Raw genomic sequence first — 17,875 nt, 5'->3', positions numbered from 1 at the left:
TACCACTGAGCTATACCCTCCCTTCTCTCCCCTTACTCTTTATTCCTTCCTACTCCTCCAGACATCTCTGCAAAGAGCCTAGGTACCTATGGCTAAACTTGGGGAAACAGGGATGATTCTTGTGCTTGGTGGACAGAAGAGGGTTTCAGGCAAAAGCTCAAGGTGGTTTCTAGCAACAAATAGCCTGGCTATTCCAAACAGCAAAGGTTTAAGGGTGGGGGAAGGAGGGGAAGGCCCTGGTCATGGTGCTTTAAAGGTAAATTAGGCAGGAGGCCTTCTCTGTTTGGAGGCTCCTGGAATCTTGTGCAGTTCTGTGAAAGCTGGTCGAGATGAAATGCTTGTGGATAAGAATTCAGGGGTTGGGTTCGAATGAAGTTTGAACTAAAGAACAGCAGGTGGAACCCTGTATTGTAAGTTGGATTTCTCTGGGAGTAGTTTTGGTTGGGTGGTGGTCCAAACAAAACCAACACACTTTGAAATCAGGCTGCTCTTGGAATCCTGGCTCTGCTCTTCCCTGTGATTTCCAGCAAGTTACTGAGCTTGTTGAGAAGCTCAAATAGCCTCACCTTCATAATGTGAGAAACCAGGTTGGTTGCGATGAAAACCCAGTAACTTCTGCGAAACACCTGGTGCAGATCAGACGCAGACTGAATAGTCCTTCTCCTCTGCCCACCTGCTTAAAAGCCAAGATCGGAATGGTGTGGAATGCAGCCCAGCTGTCCTCTTGTTTCACTCACATTAGCTCGTATCAGCTGCCAGCGGACCTCAATGCCAGGCTGTTCCAAATAGCAAAGGTTGATGGAGGAGGGGTCTGGGGTGGGGTGGTAAGACCCTGAGTCACAGCCCTGTGAAGAATGTAAGAAGTGAATTAGGGAGGAGGCCCGCTCTGATTGGATACACCTGGAATCGCGTGCGGTTCCATGGAATTTGGTCTGTGGTCAAGATGAAATGCGTGTGGATAAGAATTTAGGCGGTGGGTTCCACTGAAATTTAAAAAACAGCAGGTGAAACCCTAAATGCATTGGTTGTCTCCAGTTGAAGGAGACAGAGAACGACTGAGAGAAACCGTGACTTGGAATCTAGCGCGTCTGTCAAGATAGTGAGTGGATCCAGAGTTGTAATGGGCAATAGCTCTGGTTTTCCCAGTCCACGGAGCAGCATTAAGGATATTTGGAATGACCATGACCTTGGTCTGCAGACTCACTTTTAGCTCTTGAGATCATGTGACTGAGAAAGAAAACAGTAAGTTCCACAGAAGGGCATTCGTAAGCTCACAGCAACACATGTTTTCCATAGTGAAGCCAGACTAAGTTTAGAATACATGGCATGCTTTGTGTTGGCTTCGGTGGTTTAGCTAGATTAAGTTGATTTTTTTTTTAATTGCTGGAGAAGTGCAGTTTCTAAATAAAGTCGGCAAAGAGTGAGACAGTACCTTCTTGATACAGAGAAACTTAGATTTTTCATGTCTTTAGGGAAAACTTTGGGAACCCAGGTAAAACTATTAAAAAGATTTGATTTTCCAAAGAAAAAAAAGAGCCGGAGTACTTAAGAAAACATTATTTTCTTTTCTGATTTTATCATGAGCTGCAGTTTTGTCCACTGGCTCTGGTGGTCAGCCAACTCTTTTCATCTTTTGCTCTGACATATTTACAAAACGTTAGGGCAGAAATGCAGAGTCAAATGGTAATCTGACAGGTTTATTTCATGGGGCTGTGTTGCCCTGACATATATTGATAACTGCATACAAATCATTTCTCTTTTCTGACACCCACTGAGAAGAGAACAGATTCCGGTCTGTGTCAACAGGAGAAGGGGGGCCTTGGAGACTCACTGGTGAGCCCCACGTGCCCCCTTTGGCCTTTGGGCTGGAGTGTAAACCAACTCCTGTCTCTCGTTTTCCTTTTCTTTACCTTACCAACGGGCTCTCTATGCCAGGCTCTATAAAACTGTTAACTTTTACACTGCACTCACTCTGCCAGAACTTCACTTTTTTCAGTGTGATCCTTACCCACCTACAAAGTGAGGTGCCAGTGTCATCTTTTTATAGACTGTAGTACTAAAACTTAGAGAATTGAAGAAATCCCTTTCGTTTCGGACAGAAGAGATGTAGCAATGGCAGGACTTGGACCCAGGTCATTAAAACTGGCCTGCCTTTCACCAAGGAACAGGGAGCAGTCCTTCTATGAGAAGGAACACCACTTGAGAAATTGGCAAGTAGAGAAACACACATGCACACCCTCCCCGACCTCCCACCCCCAGCTTACAGTTTTGAAAACATTAAGGATGAACTCAAGCAGGATGAGGCAGAGAAACCATTAGAAATAGTAACTCCTCTGCTGAAAGCAGTGCAAGGGGGAAGCAGTGTTGTTTAAAAATAGTAACTCCTCTGCAGAGGTAGTATTGTGTAATTGGCAACATTGTCACAGTCTTCTCTGACTTGACTCCAGATGGTCCAACCCTTCCCTGTCCAGTTTACAGCTGTTTTTTTTTCTCTTTTCCATTAGGATGGATGAAAATTATAACCTCTTGCCTCATGGAGTCAATTTCCAAGATGCCATCTTTCCTGACACTCAAGAAAACAGAAGGATGTTTTCCAGCCTTTTCCAGTTTTCCAACTGTTCCCAAGGGCAGCAGCTGGTGACTTTCTCCAGTGACTGGGAGATCCAAGAAGACAATAGGGTAAGAGCTGGCTGTGCCCTGTGCCCCAGCAAAATAGTAGAATATCTGCTTTGTATGAATTGTGTGACTTAGGAAGTCAAGCGTCATCTTCCAAAAGCCCAGACCAGAGTCACATCCTCGCCTCACTGCTCCCTCCCAGCGGTGAACAAACACTGCTTATAAACTTTGGGTTCCTGAGGCTTTACTGTTTGGCACGGGCCCCCTCACAGAGTGAGGGGACAAGATGAAGGCTGGCATATTGTGCCTCAGTTTCCTCTTCCGTAAAATGGAAATAATACTAGCACCTATGCTGCAGGGCTGATGCAGTGTGATTTAAAGGTGTAAGAAATGTACGTGTGTAAAGCCTTCAGCGTAGTGCTGTGCGGAGTACGCGCTCGATGCCTGTGAGCCACTGTGCCTCCGACCGTTATCATCACTGTTACTATCACTATTGCCGGTGTAGGGCTCTAAGGAATTTTCTAAGAGGAAAGGAAGAGTCCTCCAGGAAATGAAATAATTGTTAAATCGAACAATTATTGGTTGTTCTTATGTGTAAGAACATGGTTCTTATGTGTAATTGTTAAGACACAGAGGTACAGGATGATTAAGGTAATTGTGGAACATAAGGGTCGGGATAATTTTGGGTGTGAAAATTTAAAAGGGGTCTTTCAGCCTGGGGAAGATGCCAGAGTTGCGGGAACGTTTTGAGGACTGTCACTTCCCCAAAGCAGTGGCATGGCCACAACTGAGCTGGGGTGATTATGGCACCAGGTCAGGGGAGGCGGTGGCCCAGTCTGCCCTGTGAGATGTCTTCAGGGCTGCACAACAGAGTGCTAGAGAGAGTCCTGTTGTAGGGGTGTGGCTGTCCCCTGGGACAGGGACTTCGTTTATGGGTTCGTGAACCAACTTGCACGTTGCGTGGCTGCTGCTTTTCATGGGAGATGTCAGTCTCTTGCCCAGTGGGTTGGCATCAGGTAGCGGCCTCGTGCTTCCGAGCATCCTGATGTGCCCAGGGCTCCCTGGCACCTGGAGACCCTCTTCACGTTCTTTGCACAGAAGCTGTTTTCATCGTAGGCAGGTGCGTCCACCTGAGAACTGTTGAATCTTACTTCCTTGACATCACCAAGGGTTCCTTCCATAGGCCCACCCTACTGACAGAGCTCTAGGCTCTTCTCGCTCCTCCTCCGTGGTTTGCTAGAATTTTTTCCTATATTTTACTCCCAACATGGTTCCAAGCACCTGTGGGTTTTTCCCACCCTTTTAGTCTGTACCAGCACCCACTCCACACTGAACTGGACCTACTGGGTGTGAGGCTGAGCATCCCCAGCCTGAGTCAGACCTGAGCAGATTCCAGAGAACATCTTTTTAGTCTAGGTCCTTTGATTCTCCATTTGGTGAGAGTTTTAGTTACACTTGGTAACAATAGATTTATATCAGGGGATCAGATGTTGTTCCAAAAATACCTCATAGCTCAGCCCCCAAACTCTTTAGCTGCGTAACTGATTAGCTCTATGGTCACATAATGAAGCTATTAGCGTTTCCCTGGAATTAGATTTTCTATCATTAGAAGAAAATAGAACAATGGGGCCGTGGAGAATTGTTCCAATGCAAAGGCAGTCCTATTTCTGGTGATCAGATGTTGATCTTGGGGAGAATTCCTTTTCCCTTTCATCACCCTGGTCCCTTAGATAACAAGAGGGTGAGCTGCTGCATTGCTCTTAAAGTCAGAAGCTTTGGGAGGAAGAAAATGAATTCTTCCAGATGGCTGAGCTGCCGCAGAGCTGAGTTTAGGTGTTGGAGCTGATGGACCTCGCAGTTTTCCACACCTTGGCTCCTTCCGTCTCTATCTCCTGCCCACTCAGGTAGGTACCACACCAGAGCTCCGTGAAATTCGCTAGTTTGAGAATTTAGGATGAGACTAAAACTAAGTTGGCTTTCTGGTGAATTTCAGCTTTTACATTTTATGATGCTTTTGGAGACATTTTTACAACCTCTAGAGTAATGGAAGTAGTTGTGAATTGAAGATCTCAGAGTTGGATGAAAAACTGTTGACAATTACTTACTCCTTTCTTCAAGAAAACAAAAAAAAAAAAAGCCAAATTCTCAGCTTTTTCTGTGTGAAGGTTGAGCACCCAATTTTCTCTCCTGCCTGGGGTAAATGCATCATGCTGCGTCGGAAGCAGTCTGTGTTCCTGGGTGGTGGGTCCTCAGTCAGGAGGGACCAGAGGAGCTGTCCATGCCACCTTTTTATTCTGCTCGGAGCAGCGGTAAACTCCTGGTAGTCGGAACGCGTGTTCAAGATCGTTAGGAATGGCCTTGGATGTTGCACGTTGCACGGCTTTTTCATCTTACATACGTGTTTAGATGATGAGACGTCCTGGAGGAACATGTGATGAGTTGTCCTTTCCACTCTTGCTGCTCCTGTTCTTCTGAGCCACCAGTCAGCTTCCACCGTGGCTCTAGGCAGTGGTTGTGAAGGGCGCATTTCATTCTTTTCACTGATAGCATTGCGTGAGTCTGGGACTCTAGAGTTCATCCAGAGGCTAAGAAATGGACTCGAGGGAAAATCTTATGTAGGGAAACTTTTAGTGATGCACACCCAGGGCGACCTGCAACTCCGTCCTCAGCAGCCAGACCCTCCCGTCCTCCAGTGCCATCCTCAAACATCCCACCCCCACCTCCGTAAGTAGAAACAATCTTGCTTTCAAAAGTTGCCAGGAAGTCAACAGCATTACAGAGCGTTGAGCATCTCTTGGGTTCTGCATCATGGTGTTAATGGGACCTTGGGGGATGTCTTTGGCAAGTTAAGAGCATCCATCCCGTTTACTGGCAGGGATCTCTCCACACCAGCCAGGAACATTTCCCTTCTTTTCTTCCTTGCTGGGTGAGCGTAACAATCAAAACAGAAGTTGGCTGTTTTCTTCTCTCTGCAAGGACTGTCCTCCAGGACCGAGACCCAGACTGACCCACGCTTACATCAGTCTGTCCTGGAATGTCAGGGGATTGAAATAAAATCTGTGAAAGGCCTGGTGCCATCGTTCTCTTTCCCCTTTTTGGAGTCGGGAAGGATGGTGGGGAAGCTGTCATCCTCTCAGCTGCATCAGAAGGGATGTAAACTTTTCTTCGGAAGAAGGAGATTGGCTCTGTCACTTTCCAGAGGAGTGACCTTGGTTAAGGCCCTTAATTTCTTACAACTTCAGTATGAAATGGGGTTAAAAACATATAAACTGTCACAGGTTGTTGTAAGGGCCTAATTGGAGCGTATGTTTGAAAGCACTTTGCATTTACAAGGGTTTATGACTGTAAATTGATAATTAGAAAATTTGGCTTTAAAACAGAATATGTCACTTTAAAAATCATCCTCCTTCCCGGCGAAAAGGCGGAGTGGTGGTGATGGGATGTGTTGGAGGTGGGAACAGATGATGGAAAAGCTATCTTGATGTTGTAATTCATTCAAAGGAATTGACTGGGTTCTGGCAAGGGAGCACTTCTTTTTTTTTTTTTTTTTTTTTTTTAGATTATTCACTTTACTTTTATTTTCTTAACATTTTTTATTGAGTTATAGTCATTTTACAGTGTTGTGTCAAATTCCAGTGTAGAGCACAATTTTTCAGTTATACATGAACATACATATATTCATTGTCACTTTTTTTTTTTTGCTGTGAGCTACCGCAAGATCTTGTATATATTTTCCCTTCTATACAGTATAATCTTGATGTATTTTATTCTACATTTTGAAATCCCAGTCTGTCCCTTCCCACCCCAAGGGGGCACTTCTTTAAAATATTTACTGAATTATAAACAGGTCGCGCAGTCACATGAGCTTCAAAATCTAAAAGTATAAAATGGTGGTAGAGTTTCCTCTCCCACTTCGAACACTGATCCACCCATTTCCCAGCCACTCTCCAAACAAGGAGCCACTGTTAAGTTTCTTGTAAACATTTGATGAGTATTTTCACCCAACAGATAACTCAAACATGATTCCTGTCACTTACTGCCAGTGGCACAGCACGATGCCCGCTTCTCTCTGCCCAGCCTGCTTTATTCCCAAGGGAATCTGGAAGTGTTTTCCGTATCGATGCTTTAAATGGCTGCATAGTTTTCTCTTGGGTGGATGTCTCACAATACACATCAAGTCTCCTGTTGGTAGGTGGTTAGGTTGTCTCCAATCCATTGCTATTGCAGCGTGCAGATGTGTATGACACACTGCCTCGTACTGTGGGATTGCTGAGTCCAGTCTTGAGCAGATACTTTAAGTGCCCACCGTGAGGCACCTAATGGGTTAGATACTAGAGCTTCAATGTTGGGCAAAAGACAGGGTGCCTGATCTCATACATTTTACAATCCTAGTGATGGTGGTTGACATAATCCAAAGACCACAATAATGACTTTATAGTTTTTAATAGACACAAGTGCTCCAAGGAAAAGAAAAAATAATCAGGCAGTCTGACCTAGACTTAGGGGTAAAGCCTTTTCTCTTGAATTGATACTGGAGCTAAGATCTGCTGAATGAGGAGGTATCCTAGTTAGTGTTGGGGTAACAGGGAGATGGAAGCAATCCATTGAAGAAGAATCTGTGCAAAGGCCCTGTGGCAGCAGGGTACGTGGTGCCTTTGAGGAGATTGGAAAAAGCCCCTGTGGCTGGGGAAAAAGGAGTAAATGAGAAGAATGAGTGAAGAGCCAGACTATGCAGGGATGGAGAGATTCTGGTGAGGACTGGACTTTGTTCTAACAGTAATGGGAAACCTTTGATGTTTTGAAAGCACAGGGTAATGTGATCAAATTCACGTTTTGAAAAATACCAAACTGACAGGAGTAGGGAAGTGTATATTGGAGGGGATGTAGGTGATACGGTGGGAATGGGCAGTGGTGTAGAAGGCACCAGATAAGTGTTGGGTTAGGGTGTAGGCAGTGGGGATGGAGCAATAGAGGCAAATTTGAGCAAAATTGGAAGATATTTAGGAAGTAAAATCAGCAGATGTTAATGATGGTTTGCATTTGGGTGGTAAAGGAGGTAGGAGGGTCAAAGATACCACCTGTGCTCCTGGCTGACTACACGCCAGGACCAACACTGATGAATGGGAATGGGACAGGTTTGGTAGGAGAATTCGTGGGTCTAGTGGTGGCCATACTGAGTTGAGGAGTCTGAGCCATCATGTGAGATCTGGAATAGGTGCTTGGAACACTAACTCTGGAGGTTTCAGAAGAGCTCTGGGTAGAAGATACACCTTTGGACTGACCAATAACTTGGTGTCAGCTGAAACTGGGTATGATGAGCTTTCCAAGGGAGAGGGCACGGAGCAAGAGTGGAAGCCGTAGGGTAGCACTGAGTCCTGCAGCGTGCTAACACCGGCGAAGAAGGAGCAGGCAGAGAGGCACGAGGAAAACCAGGAGCTCAAGGGCACAGAATGTCTCCGGAAGGATGAGTGATCGGCAGAGCCAGAAGCTGTGGAGAAGTCAAGTAAGGTGAGGACTGTAAAAGTAACCACAGAACTTCGGTGGCAAAGAAGAGGACAGTTCCATCGAGTGAGAGAGTAGAATCTAGGTTGCAGGGGTGCGAGCAGAGGGTGGGACGAGAGGATGTGGCGATGGAAGGGGGCTGGCAACCCTATCGGGGCGTTTGGTTGTGGAGGGTTGAATACAGATACATCTGCAGGTCAAGGGGGCAGAACGGTTGAGGGAGGGGTTTTTCATTTTATTTAAAGATGGCAGCAATCCTGTTCAAACCATCTTGGTCCCTGTTTTCCTACTTGTCAGATGCTGTCTTCCCAAGTAGACTGAACTGTTCAGGGGCAGGGTGATGTATTTTATTCACTGTTGTGTATTTGGTGCATTTTTATGGTGTCTTAACCCATCTGTTGAATGAATTCTCTCTCATCCAGAGAGCTCTGAGGCCTTAGTAAGCAGAGGCCTCCTCTCAGAGAAGCCCGCGCGGTGACTTGGACACGATCAGTTAGGCATGGACTTGACTTTTGGCCTCGCTGGCCATTTGACCTTTGGGAAATCCCTTCACTGGGATTGGGCCTTGGACACTACATTCGTCATGGGACGTCCAGGATAGGCATTAACAGTACCTTGATGAGGGTTTCAGGAGATGATGTGTATAAAAACAGCAGCTGCTGCAAGTCTCTGACGCACAGTAGGTGTACAAAAAGTGGTAACTGTCAACTGTTAAATGGGGGGAACACATTATTGGGGGTCTCTGGAGGAGATCCAGGTCTGGTTGTCCCCGTCATCCCTGGGTGGGACTCAAGGATCTGGCTGTGCCATGTGCTAAAAAAGACCCGTAGAAGAATCCGAGATGCTGAAAGGGCAAAGCCGCACAGGATCCCCCACCCACCCCCACCCAGTTAGTTAGGCAGTGATGCAGGTGGATGGAAACCCACCGTGGGCCCAGCTGCTCAGAAGAGGGGGGCACCTTTGCTGGTGGGTCAGTGCCAAGGGCACCCTGGGACCCCCAAGAGCTGCGTGTATTTCTCGTCCCTGTGCTCTCACAGAGGCGCTGGGCAACAGGATGCCATGCTCCTGTTGTGCCACTTGGAATGCCATTTCCCAGACTGGCTGCACTTTTCTACTTGGCTACTTAACTCATGTCTTGGAGGCATTTTTCAAACACCTGGCATCGAAGTGAATGGCAGTGCCAGCTGTGGGATCAGTTTCCTCATCTAACAAAATAGGATAATAATAGACCCTACTTCCCAGGGCTGTTCGGAGTTAGTGTTCATGTACTTAATTCACTTACAGTAAAGGTCCAGTAAGTTCCGGCTCTGTTCTTACTGTGATTATTCTTCCATCTTCTTCTCCCCTGCCTCCGTCTTCTCCTTCCATCCCCTGCCTTTGATTTGGGTTCCAGGAAGTGTCCAGGAAGAGCAGGGGACGGTCGGGATGGACTGTCCTGAGAAGCTGTTTTCATCCAGCCCCCTCCTCCCACCCACTTCCATTCTGATGCCCTGAGTCAGCCCAGTTCTCTTCCCATGTCCCTGGCAGAAATCAGGTCTTGCTCTGCATAAAGTTGGTTCCTTCCATTGTGGGAGCTGGCGAGAGTGTGTCCTCAATCGACCTTGAAGGATGGCCCTCCGGGCAAAGAGGAAGTGAGCAGGATGAGGGGCTTCTCTGGGCTGTGGGGAGAATGCTCCTAAAACCCCCTCCTGAGTCCTTTTTTGGGATTCAGGATGGAGATCCTATCACTGGGAAAAAACAGGCCTCTTCTTGACCCTCTCACGTCCCTTGCTTCCTTTCTCCTAGAAAGATGAGGGTGTCCTGCTGGCCTGGAAGTACAGCCCAGCTTGGGTCTTCCTGACTGTGAGCTCTGCTCTCGGCTCCACTGTGGCTCATAATCAGAGATCCCTCAGGCTTCAGCCCGGTGCCCTCTGCTTCCCCGTACCCCGTGTTCCCGCCAGACCGTCAGGCCCTTTCTGCCCCACCCCTCCCTTCCCTTCTGCTTCCAGCAGGATATTCTGAGGCCGCTTTTAGGTGCATAAAATGCCCACATGCATGATTTCCAAATTCTGCATAATGGAATGGCTGTCACTTAAATACGTCAAGCTACCGGCCGGCAGCTCCATCCCCTCTGCTGATAAAGATAACACCTCTAAAAAAACACACTTGGAGAGGAAACCGGGAGGAGAGGCATGTGGCCGGTCCCTGCCAGCGGGATGGTCATTTTGGGGGCAGCGGGGACCTCTGGTCTGCATGGAACCGCCCTGTTCCTGTGCTCTGTTGGTGACGCCTCGCGTGGAACACGCTGGCGGGCTTGGCCAAGTGCCTCATAAATGGAAACTCCAGACAGGAAGTTTGAAAACCTGGCCATGATTTCTGCCCAGGATGAGGTTTTTCTCAGCGTCCCTAGTACGTCTTTCCTGTCTAACCTGTTTCATTGCTTAGGTCATCTCCGGTTTGGGTTGCTCTGTCCGTTGTCCCTTTTTTCCTACAATTTAAAGAAGCGACTGATGGTGTCCTTGACCGTCTTAGAGCTTTCAGGAATGCTGCCTAGTTTGGGGGGTGCTTTCACTTCTTGTTTAATATTCACAGCCACAGATGTCACGATAGAGGAGAATGTGGAGGTAAGTGACCCACATTCAAGTCACAGAGGTTGCAGAGGTTGTCAGCACATGAGAAGATAATTCACGTCCCCAAATGTCTGGTCTAGTGCCTTTTTTTTTTTTTTTTAACTACACCATGCTCCTGGGGGAAAAGCTGGCATTATATGCAACAGGCCTTGGGGATGTGGGATGGGGGTCAGGTTTACCTGGAAGTGCTCAGCGCGGTGGGAATTGGGTACCGTGTGCAGTGAGCGAGAGGGAGCTTCCCTCTTCACTGGCTCGGAGGCAGCAGCGGCCTCCTGGAGGTGTTGGGAACCCACCAGATAATCCTGGCTTCTGACCTCCTGGAGGAGACTTCCTATTGGAAGAGCCTGGTTGCCTCCCCTGACGTTTCCCAGAGCAGACCAATCTGGTCCAGGTGGGCAGGAGCCAGTGGCATCCCCCAAGAATGCTCCCTCAGGACGTGGGGATGAGGCCAGGCTGTGTGTGGCTTGCTTCCCTGCCTTCTTCCGTTGCCCAGGCCTCCCGCCTTGGTTGGACTCTCTGTAGGCCTGCCTCTCCCTGTCAGCATGGTCACTTGCCCCAGGGGATGGGTAGCTGTGGGGGGCCCAGTACCAGGACTCCTGGCTGGTGGTGGGGCTTGCCCAGGGCTAGGAGATGCTGTGCCTTGCATCCCTGAGGGCAGATCTCATCTGGTCATCCAACTGACTGCTAGCAAGAGACCTCAAGTCTTGAGGAAATGAAGCCAGCCCTGGGCTTTGCTCTCTGTCTCCGCCCATCCCTGGCAGACTCCTGGCACCCAGTGAGGGCTCAGGAAGTGGCAGCCCCTGTCATTGTGCTCATCACCATCTTTATTCCTCGCAACAGCTCCAAAAGCCGGGTGGGGAAGCCCCGTCTCACAGTGCGGGGGAGCAGGCGAGGAGGAGAAGGCTGCCTGGTCACACATTCAGTGGTTTGCACTGGTGGGATTCGAACCCAGGCCTGCCCACCTCCAAAGCTGAACTTCTTTCTACATCACCCTACTTCCCTTGACTGTGCTGTTCCCAAACCAAGCTAGTATCTGGAATTCCTCATTTTTAAAGGCACCTGGAATGGACCCAGAGTCTCCAGGTGGCTATGGGACAGGCTCCTCCCCCAGCCCTGGTGGACGGGGACTTCGCAAGAACTAGGAAGGTACCAGGGCTCCAGCTTAGAATGGCTCATGACGTAGGGTTGGCAGGCCGGTCCAGCAGGGAACTCAGGATGCCAGGCTGGAAACAAGGCAGAAACCAGCTGAACCTGTGGCCCAGGCTGGGGGACACCTGTCTGTCCAGGTTTAGAATTGGGGGTGAAGGGCCAATGAAGTCCAAGTACGCCATGCATTCTTAGAGTTGAACCTGCAGGGCTGCGAGTGTGAGGACAAAAACAGAAGGACGAAGACAAAACAAAGCCATAAGTGAAGCTGGGGGAGTGGTTGCACGGGAAGCCCAAGAGAAGCAGCGAGCATGGTCCGGGCTGTGGATGGCATGAGGTGATGGTCTGACAGGGGACGGCTGCTGTCGGCAGGCAGTGGGGGTGGGAGGTGGAGGCAAGAGGATGTTCCTGGCCTGGGAGTTGGTGATTGCAGCCATGAAGCAGAATGAGTCCATCTTGGAGGGGACGGGAGACAACTGAGGTTGAGAACCAAGTCTTGGGGGCTTGGCTGCAGGTAGGGGTGGACAGAGGGACGAGACTGAGCAGACAGCCAGCCAGCCATGGGGAACGTGGGTGGGAGAGCGGGCGGCCACAGGGTGGCAGGACCCTCTCTGAGAAACGGCAGGGAGAAGGAGGGCAAGGGTGCCCAGAGCTGAAGGTCATGGTGCTGGAAGAACACTGGCTTTGGGAAGAAAGAGCTCCTTTAGGACCACAGGGGGCACCTGCCTGCTTGTCCACATCTCCATGGTCGACATTGGGAAGTTGTGCTCCGAGGTCCTCAAAGAGTTAACTGAAGTTTGCTGTGCAGGATCAGTTAAGGCAAGAAACATCCTGGTTCACGTTAGAAAGAGTAACAGCCCCTTGTGCTTTCTGCTCCAGCCTTGGTTCCACGGGCCACCGCGGCTCCCTTCTGCTCACTTCAGCGAGGCCCAGTTTTTCTCCACGGTTTAAATATAATCTACGAGGCCCCGGGGCCAGGAGGGAGCGAGGGAGGCATCTCAGGACAGTGGACGGCCTGGGGTCTGATTCCACGTCATGACAGTCAAGGACTTTTCCTCCCTTGAGGACACTACCACCTTGTGGGTTGACGTGTTAGAGCAGATGTCATCATCCTTGACACTACACCTGTAAGGAGGCAGAGTCCCATGTGGAGCGAGGTCCCGGAGGAGCCGAAGAGTTTGGTGACATGCCTGCCTTTGCCAAGGGCTCTCTAATTGCTTCCTTTATTAGTTAGGTTGTGGAGTGGCTTATAAAGAACTTTTGAACCGTCTCCAATTTGGATAGAGACATTGCTTCAGAGTGAAAAATAGGTTGTTGAAATAACAAAAGAATTCCTTTAATGATCTTGTTGGCCTGTAGGAAGAATTAAGCTGGAGCTTCCAGTAAATTAGGCTCTCTGTTAAGCAGTAAATGGTGTTGTACTGAAGCAGCCTTTCAGAGGCAGGGCTGCCGTGTTGGAGGGGCGCAGGGATGCTGGGTCCACGGGCTGCCCCATCCTGGCTCCATCACTCAGCTCCTTGATTCTTAGAGCCTTGGAGGGAGCAGGGAGGGAAGGGCAATCCCCAAAGAACAGAAGCTTGGAGCTAGAGGTCTGCAGCGTTGTGCAGGGCTGTGTGCTCTGGATGGAGCGTTTAAAATTTCCGGGTCCCAGTTTCCACAGTAGAGTCTGTCTGGGTTAATAAACCCTGTCTTCTCCCAGGTGTGTTGGGAAAAGCGCAGAGAGGTAGGACGTGGGAGAGTGTTTCAGACACCGTCAGGCACTGTACCCAGGAGAGCGTGGTGAAATCCCTCTGCTTTAAGGAAATGCGGTTTGAGCGAGCTCTATAAACGGCTACCAGCTTCCTCGCCCATGTTCTGATTGGAGATGAAGGTTGCTTTTTTTTTTTTTTTAAATTGATGAAGGTGGTATGGGAATGTGGTCCCATCTACAGATGAGAGGGCCAATTCACCAATTCAGGATTGGGTGGACTCACCCACCCAGGTAGGCACAGGGGGCTCTGGAAAACCACAGCCCATGTCTGTGGGCCCCACTGATCCTCTAATATTCTTGGCTTTGATGAGACAAGGAGCTCCCTGTGGTCCATTAGCTCCCAGGAGGTTCAGGGCAGAGGATGGGACCAAGTGAGGCAGGCGTGGCTTCTGTCCTCAATACACCAGTCAGAATTCACTCCCTGTCCCCAGGGGGTGTGAGTGAGGGGCCCTGGAGGGGCCGCTGGAACATACGTCTAATGCAGGGCCCTCTACCCAGAATCTGGACGGCAGAGGGGGAGAGTCCTCCCGACTAGCAGTACCACTTAGGAGTAACTCGGTCCCCAGAACTGGTCCTGGGGGCTTTGAATTCACTAGGGCGTACTTCCGTCACTCCAAGATGCTTCTTGTCCACAGACCATGACAGATTTATTGAGACATCACCTTAGCAACAGCTGGGAAAGGCTTACAAGGACACATGAGTTGCCTGGATGGAGGATTCGCTTTCTATTCTAGAGAATCTAACTAATGGTTGGTCACTAAAAATGAACTCTTAATTCGCTTTCATGGGACTCGGCAATTTATCTAGAGTGAATTACAGGCTTAGTCTCACTTGTGTGGGGTCTGCCTTTTCCATGTGTCATTTGACAGCGTGCAGAGTAAAGAAGATGCCTCTCTGGGGACATCCACTCTGGGTTCTGTTTTGCGTGATGCCTCTTTACAGGTGAAACCCCCATGTGGCTGGCGTCCAAGAGTTAATGATTCAGGATCACAGGGGAAAAGAAGTATGCACAATTAGCAGCAGCTTACTGCCGTATTTCTACACCTAGACTGTGGTGGCCAATTGCTTGATTTTACTAAGATGGACTGTTACAGTCAAAACCATTGGAATTTAATAAAAAATAATATATTTGCTTTTTCATGTGCCTTATGACACTTTCAGTGAACTTAACCTGTAATTTTTTTTTCTCCTACATACGACCTCAGAATCTAACAGTCTTTGAGAATAGGTGTCAAATAAATATCGAACTCTAGTTGACCAGCTTGCTAACTGGGATCTCAAGATGAGTTGCGATGTGTGTGAGTGTGTATGTGTGAGAGTGACTATGAAAGTACACGTACATATAATTTATTCAGCATTGGTATTTGGAAGTCTTTTTCTTAGCACTTTTTTTTTTCAGGTTTGATGTGTAATATAAACTGTCCCGTCATACCTACGTGTTCTTAGGGGATTAAGATCAGTAGTGTGATTTTTACTAGCAGTGTGGTTTTAGGTAAGTTACTTGCTCTGTTACTCTTTCTTCATCTGTTAATTTATAATTAAGGATGCCTTTGGCTGCAAGTAAGAGAGGAATCTGGACTCAGCTAATTTAAAACAAGGAGGAAACGTTATATATCACATGAGGCAAGAAAGAAAAAACTATGGCAGCTACAGTTGGGGTGCTCGGTCCCTTCTGGGGGACTCCCTTGGCTTGGCATCCTCTCTGTGGTGCCTCTGTCCTCAGGCCAGCTCTCCTCATCGACTCCAACAAGATCCAAAAGAGGGAGACATCCTCTCTTCCTTTTATTAGGAACAACAGAGAGAGATTCTCAAGCCGACAACTGGCAGACTTGCTCTCGCATGTCATTGGCCGGAAGTGTGTCCCATCCCTGCACCTAGTGGCCCCCTTACTCAGACCAGTAAGGGCCCTATTCTAGGACAGCCCCTCTGGAAGTAATGGCCGTGTGAAAAAGGGTGAAACTCTATAAGAAAGCTGAGGTTTAATAGGAAGAGAGGAAGGATTCAGGCAACCAACACCACAGAGTCTCTAGGATTACTGTGAAGAGTGACGGTGGAACATGTGGTTTAATGAGTGAACACGTATGAAACTCGGAACAGTGCTTAGGACCCAGGAGCCACTACGTGTGTGTGTCCGCTTATTGTGCTGAACATACGTACTTGATGAGTCTGAGTGCCGTATCAAGAAAAAGCAGTGTTACAAATGGCATTGTTTCGTTAGAGAGAAAAGAAGGGAGAGATGCTAGAGGGGAGCAGGAGAGCAAATGTCGTTGATGCTCAGAGGCAAAGAGGAGTCGAGTGAGCAGTTGGCCTATATTTGGTCATAGTCTGTGTAATGGGAGGAGTTAGAGCAGCTTTCCAAATAAAGGGAAAATACTATTGTCCAATGTGTTAATGAATTCCAGTCCCAGTCCCGTCTTTCCCACAGCTATCTTCTTTCACTCGTTGAAAGTGGTATTTAACTGCAGAAGTATTCCTAACTCAGCTGGAGGTCTCTTAACCAAATAAAAAGCTGAGATTCCATTACTTTTGATGGGGGGGGGGGGAGAATGGAATGGAAAAATAGTGTGTTGTGTATCCATGTGTGTGAGTGTAAATCTCGATGAAAAGTACACACATACGCTTGTAAGACACCATATAAAAGCTATAGCAATCCTAGCCAAGGGAAAGGAAAAGAAAAAAATGGACTTCTTGAAGCTTTTAACCAGAACTAAAAATAATCTTCCTCGTTCATGTTTGATACATTACCTAAGAAAAAATTCCCACTGCATATCCCGAATGATTTTAGAGTTCATTTTCACACGATGTGACTTAAGAAGGTCCCTAGTGAAACAGAAGCAGACTCCCAGACATGGAAAACGAAGTTAGGGTTACCAAAAGGGAAGGAGAGGGGGAGGGATAGATTAGGAGTTTGGGATTAGCAGATACACACTGCTATATATAAAATAGATAAGACAGCAAGGCCCTATTGTACAGCACAGGGAACCATATTTAATAGCTTATCATAACCTATAATGAAAAAGAATAGAGAATATATATATATATATGGAACTGAATCACTATGCTGTACACCAGGAACTAACACAACGTTGTAAATCAACCATACTTCGGTGAAAAAAGAGAAGACCCCTGTTCTGTCTGGTGGCATTTTATGTCATTTGGGACTTAGGCTTTTGTGCTGGCCATTTCATACGGCATTTTAAGTGGAACAGGTGGCAACTATAAAAACCAGTGTACGTGTCTTGAGAAGAAAGGAAGAAAAGAGCTCTAAATGTAAAAGTGCTTTCACATTCATGCATCAGGTTTTGTTCTTACAGCCTGAAGAGATTTGGGGGCTTTGCTGATCATTAGGAATTTTTCTCAGATCCGAAGCAGATCGCCTTAAAGGGAAGGTGTCCATCTGACAGTAGAACCCGTCCTGTGAAATCCGGCCGCTTCAGAGACGGCAGGGAGACATTCTGGAGCTCTTACTCTGGAGTGAAAACGGCAGTTTCTGTTTTCATTCTTCTTGGCCTTTTATCAAATTGGACTTTTAATCTTCTCAGAAAGCAGCGTTCCGTTATTTGTCATCCACCTCGTGAAGTCTGTTGTTTGCCAGTCTGTCTGGCTTGGCGCCGAGCATCAGCGAGTCCAGACAAGCATTTCTTCCCTTCTCAGGCCTGACATCTCCTGCCCCTCATCCCCCTCTACACAACCGGAGTATTTTCTTTGCAGTTGAGGGCGCAGGTAAGTATTTGGAAGCTTGGTAAGGGGGTCTTTAGTGCAAACCTGGATCTCCAAGGTTAAATGGAAACTGCTGATTGCAGCTGATTTCTTGGGGCTGGGGGAGACTTTACTTTTCCTCAGAACTAAAAGCTTAAGCTCCGTAAACTTCCTAGTGCAAAGCCCTCCTTTGGAAATCAATCTGATGGCCATCCTCAGCTGCCCTGAGCGGTGGTGGGGGCACGCCTGGAGGGGGGAGCTAGGAGCCAGTCTGCAGTAGCCCCAGCGCCTTGAGGAGGAAGCGACAGGGAACACACCCTTGTTACATTTGCCAGCATCTTTTCTGGGGCTCACGGTGACCACCTGACTAGGTCCTTGAACTGTCCTGGCCTTACCAAGGGGAGCTTTTCCCCTCTCTGCCCTTCTCACGCTCTTTGGTTTGTGATGCTGCTGCTTTGGCTGTAAAGGAAAGCCTGGTCTTCAGCAAGGAGTCCACCCGCCTGCCGTTTCCCGCTGATGCATTTTTGGGAAGGGCCGCTGAAGTGGGTGGCAG

General features: G+C 48.2%; 1 protein-coding gene across 1 annotated transcript in view; it reads left to right on the top strand.

Annotated features, from left to right (window-relative positions):
- CCDC3 (coiled-coil domain containing 3) overlaps positions 1-17,875 on the top strand; it is a 57,735-nt gene that overhangs the window by 887 nt on the left and 38,973 nt on the right. The window contains exon 2 of the mRNA XM_010953718.3: positions 2,505-2,679. Within this exon, the coding sequence (XP_010952020.2) occupies positions 2,505-2,679 (175 nt within the window). The remainder of the gene's footprint in view (positions 1-2,504; positions 2,680-17,875) is intronic.

The sequence above is a fragment of the Camelus bactrianus genome, chromosome 35 (assembly GCF_048773025.1).
Source record: "Camelus bactrianus isolate YW-2024 breed Bactrian camel chromosome 35, ASM4877302v1, whole genome shotgun sequence".
Taxonomy (NCBI): domain Eukaryota; kingdom Metazoa; phylum Chordata; class Mammalia; order Artiodactyla; family Camelidae; genus Camelus; species Camelus bactrianus.
This window is presented reverse-complemented; position numbering and strand designations above follow the sequence as displayed.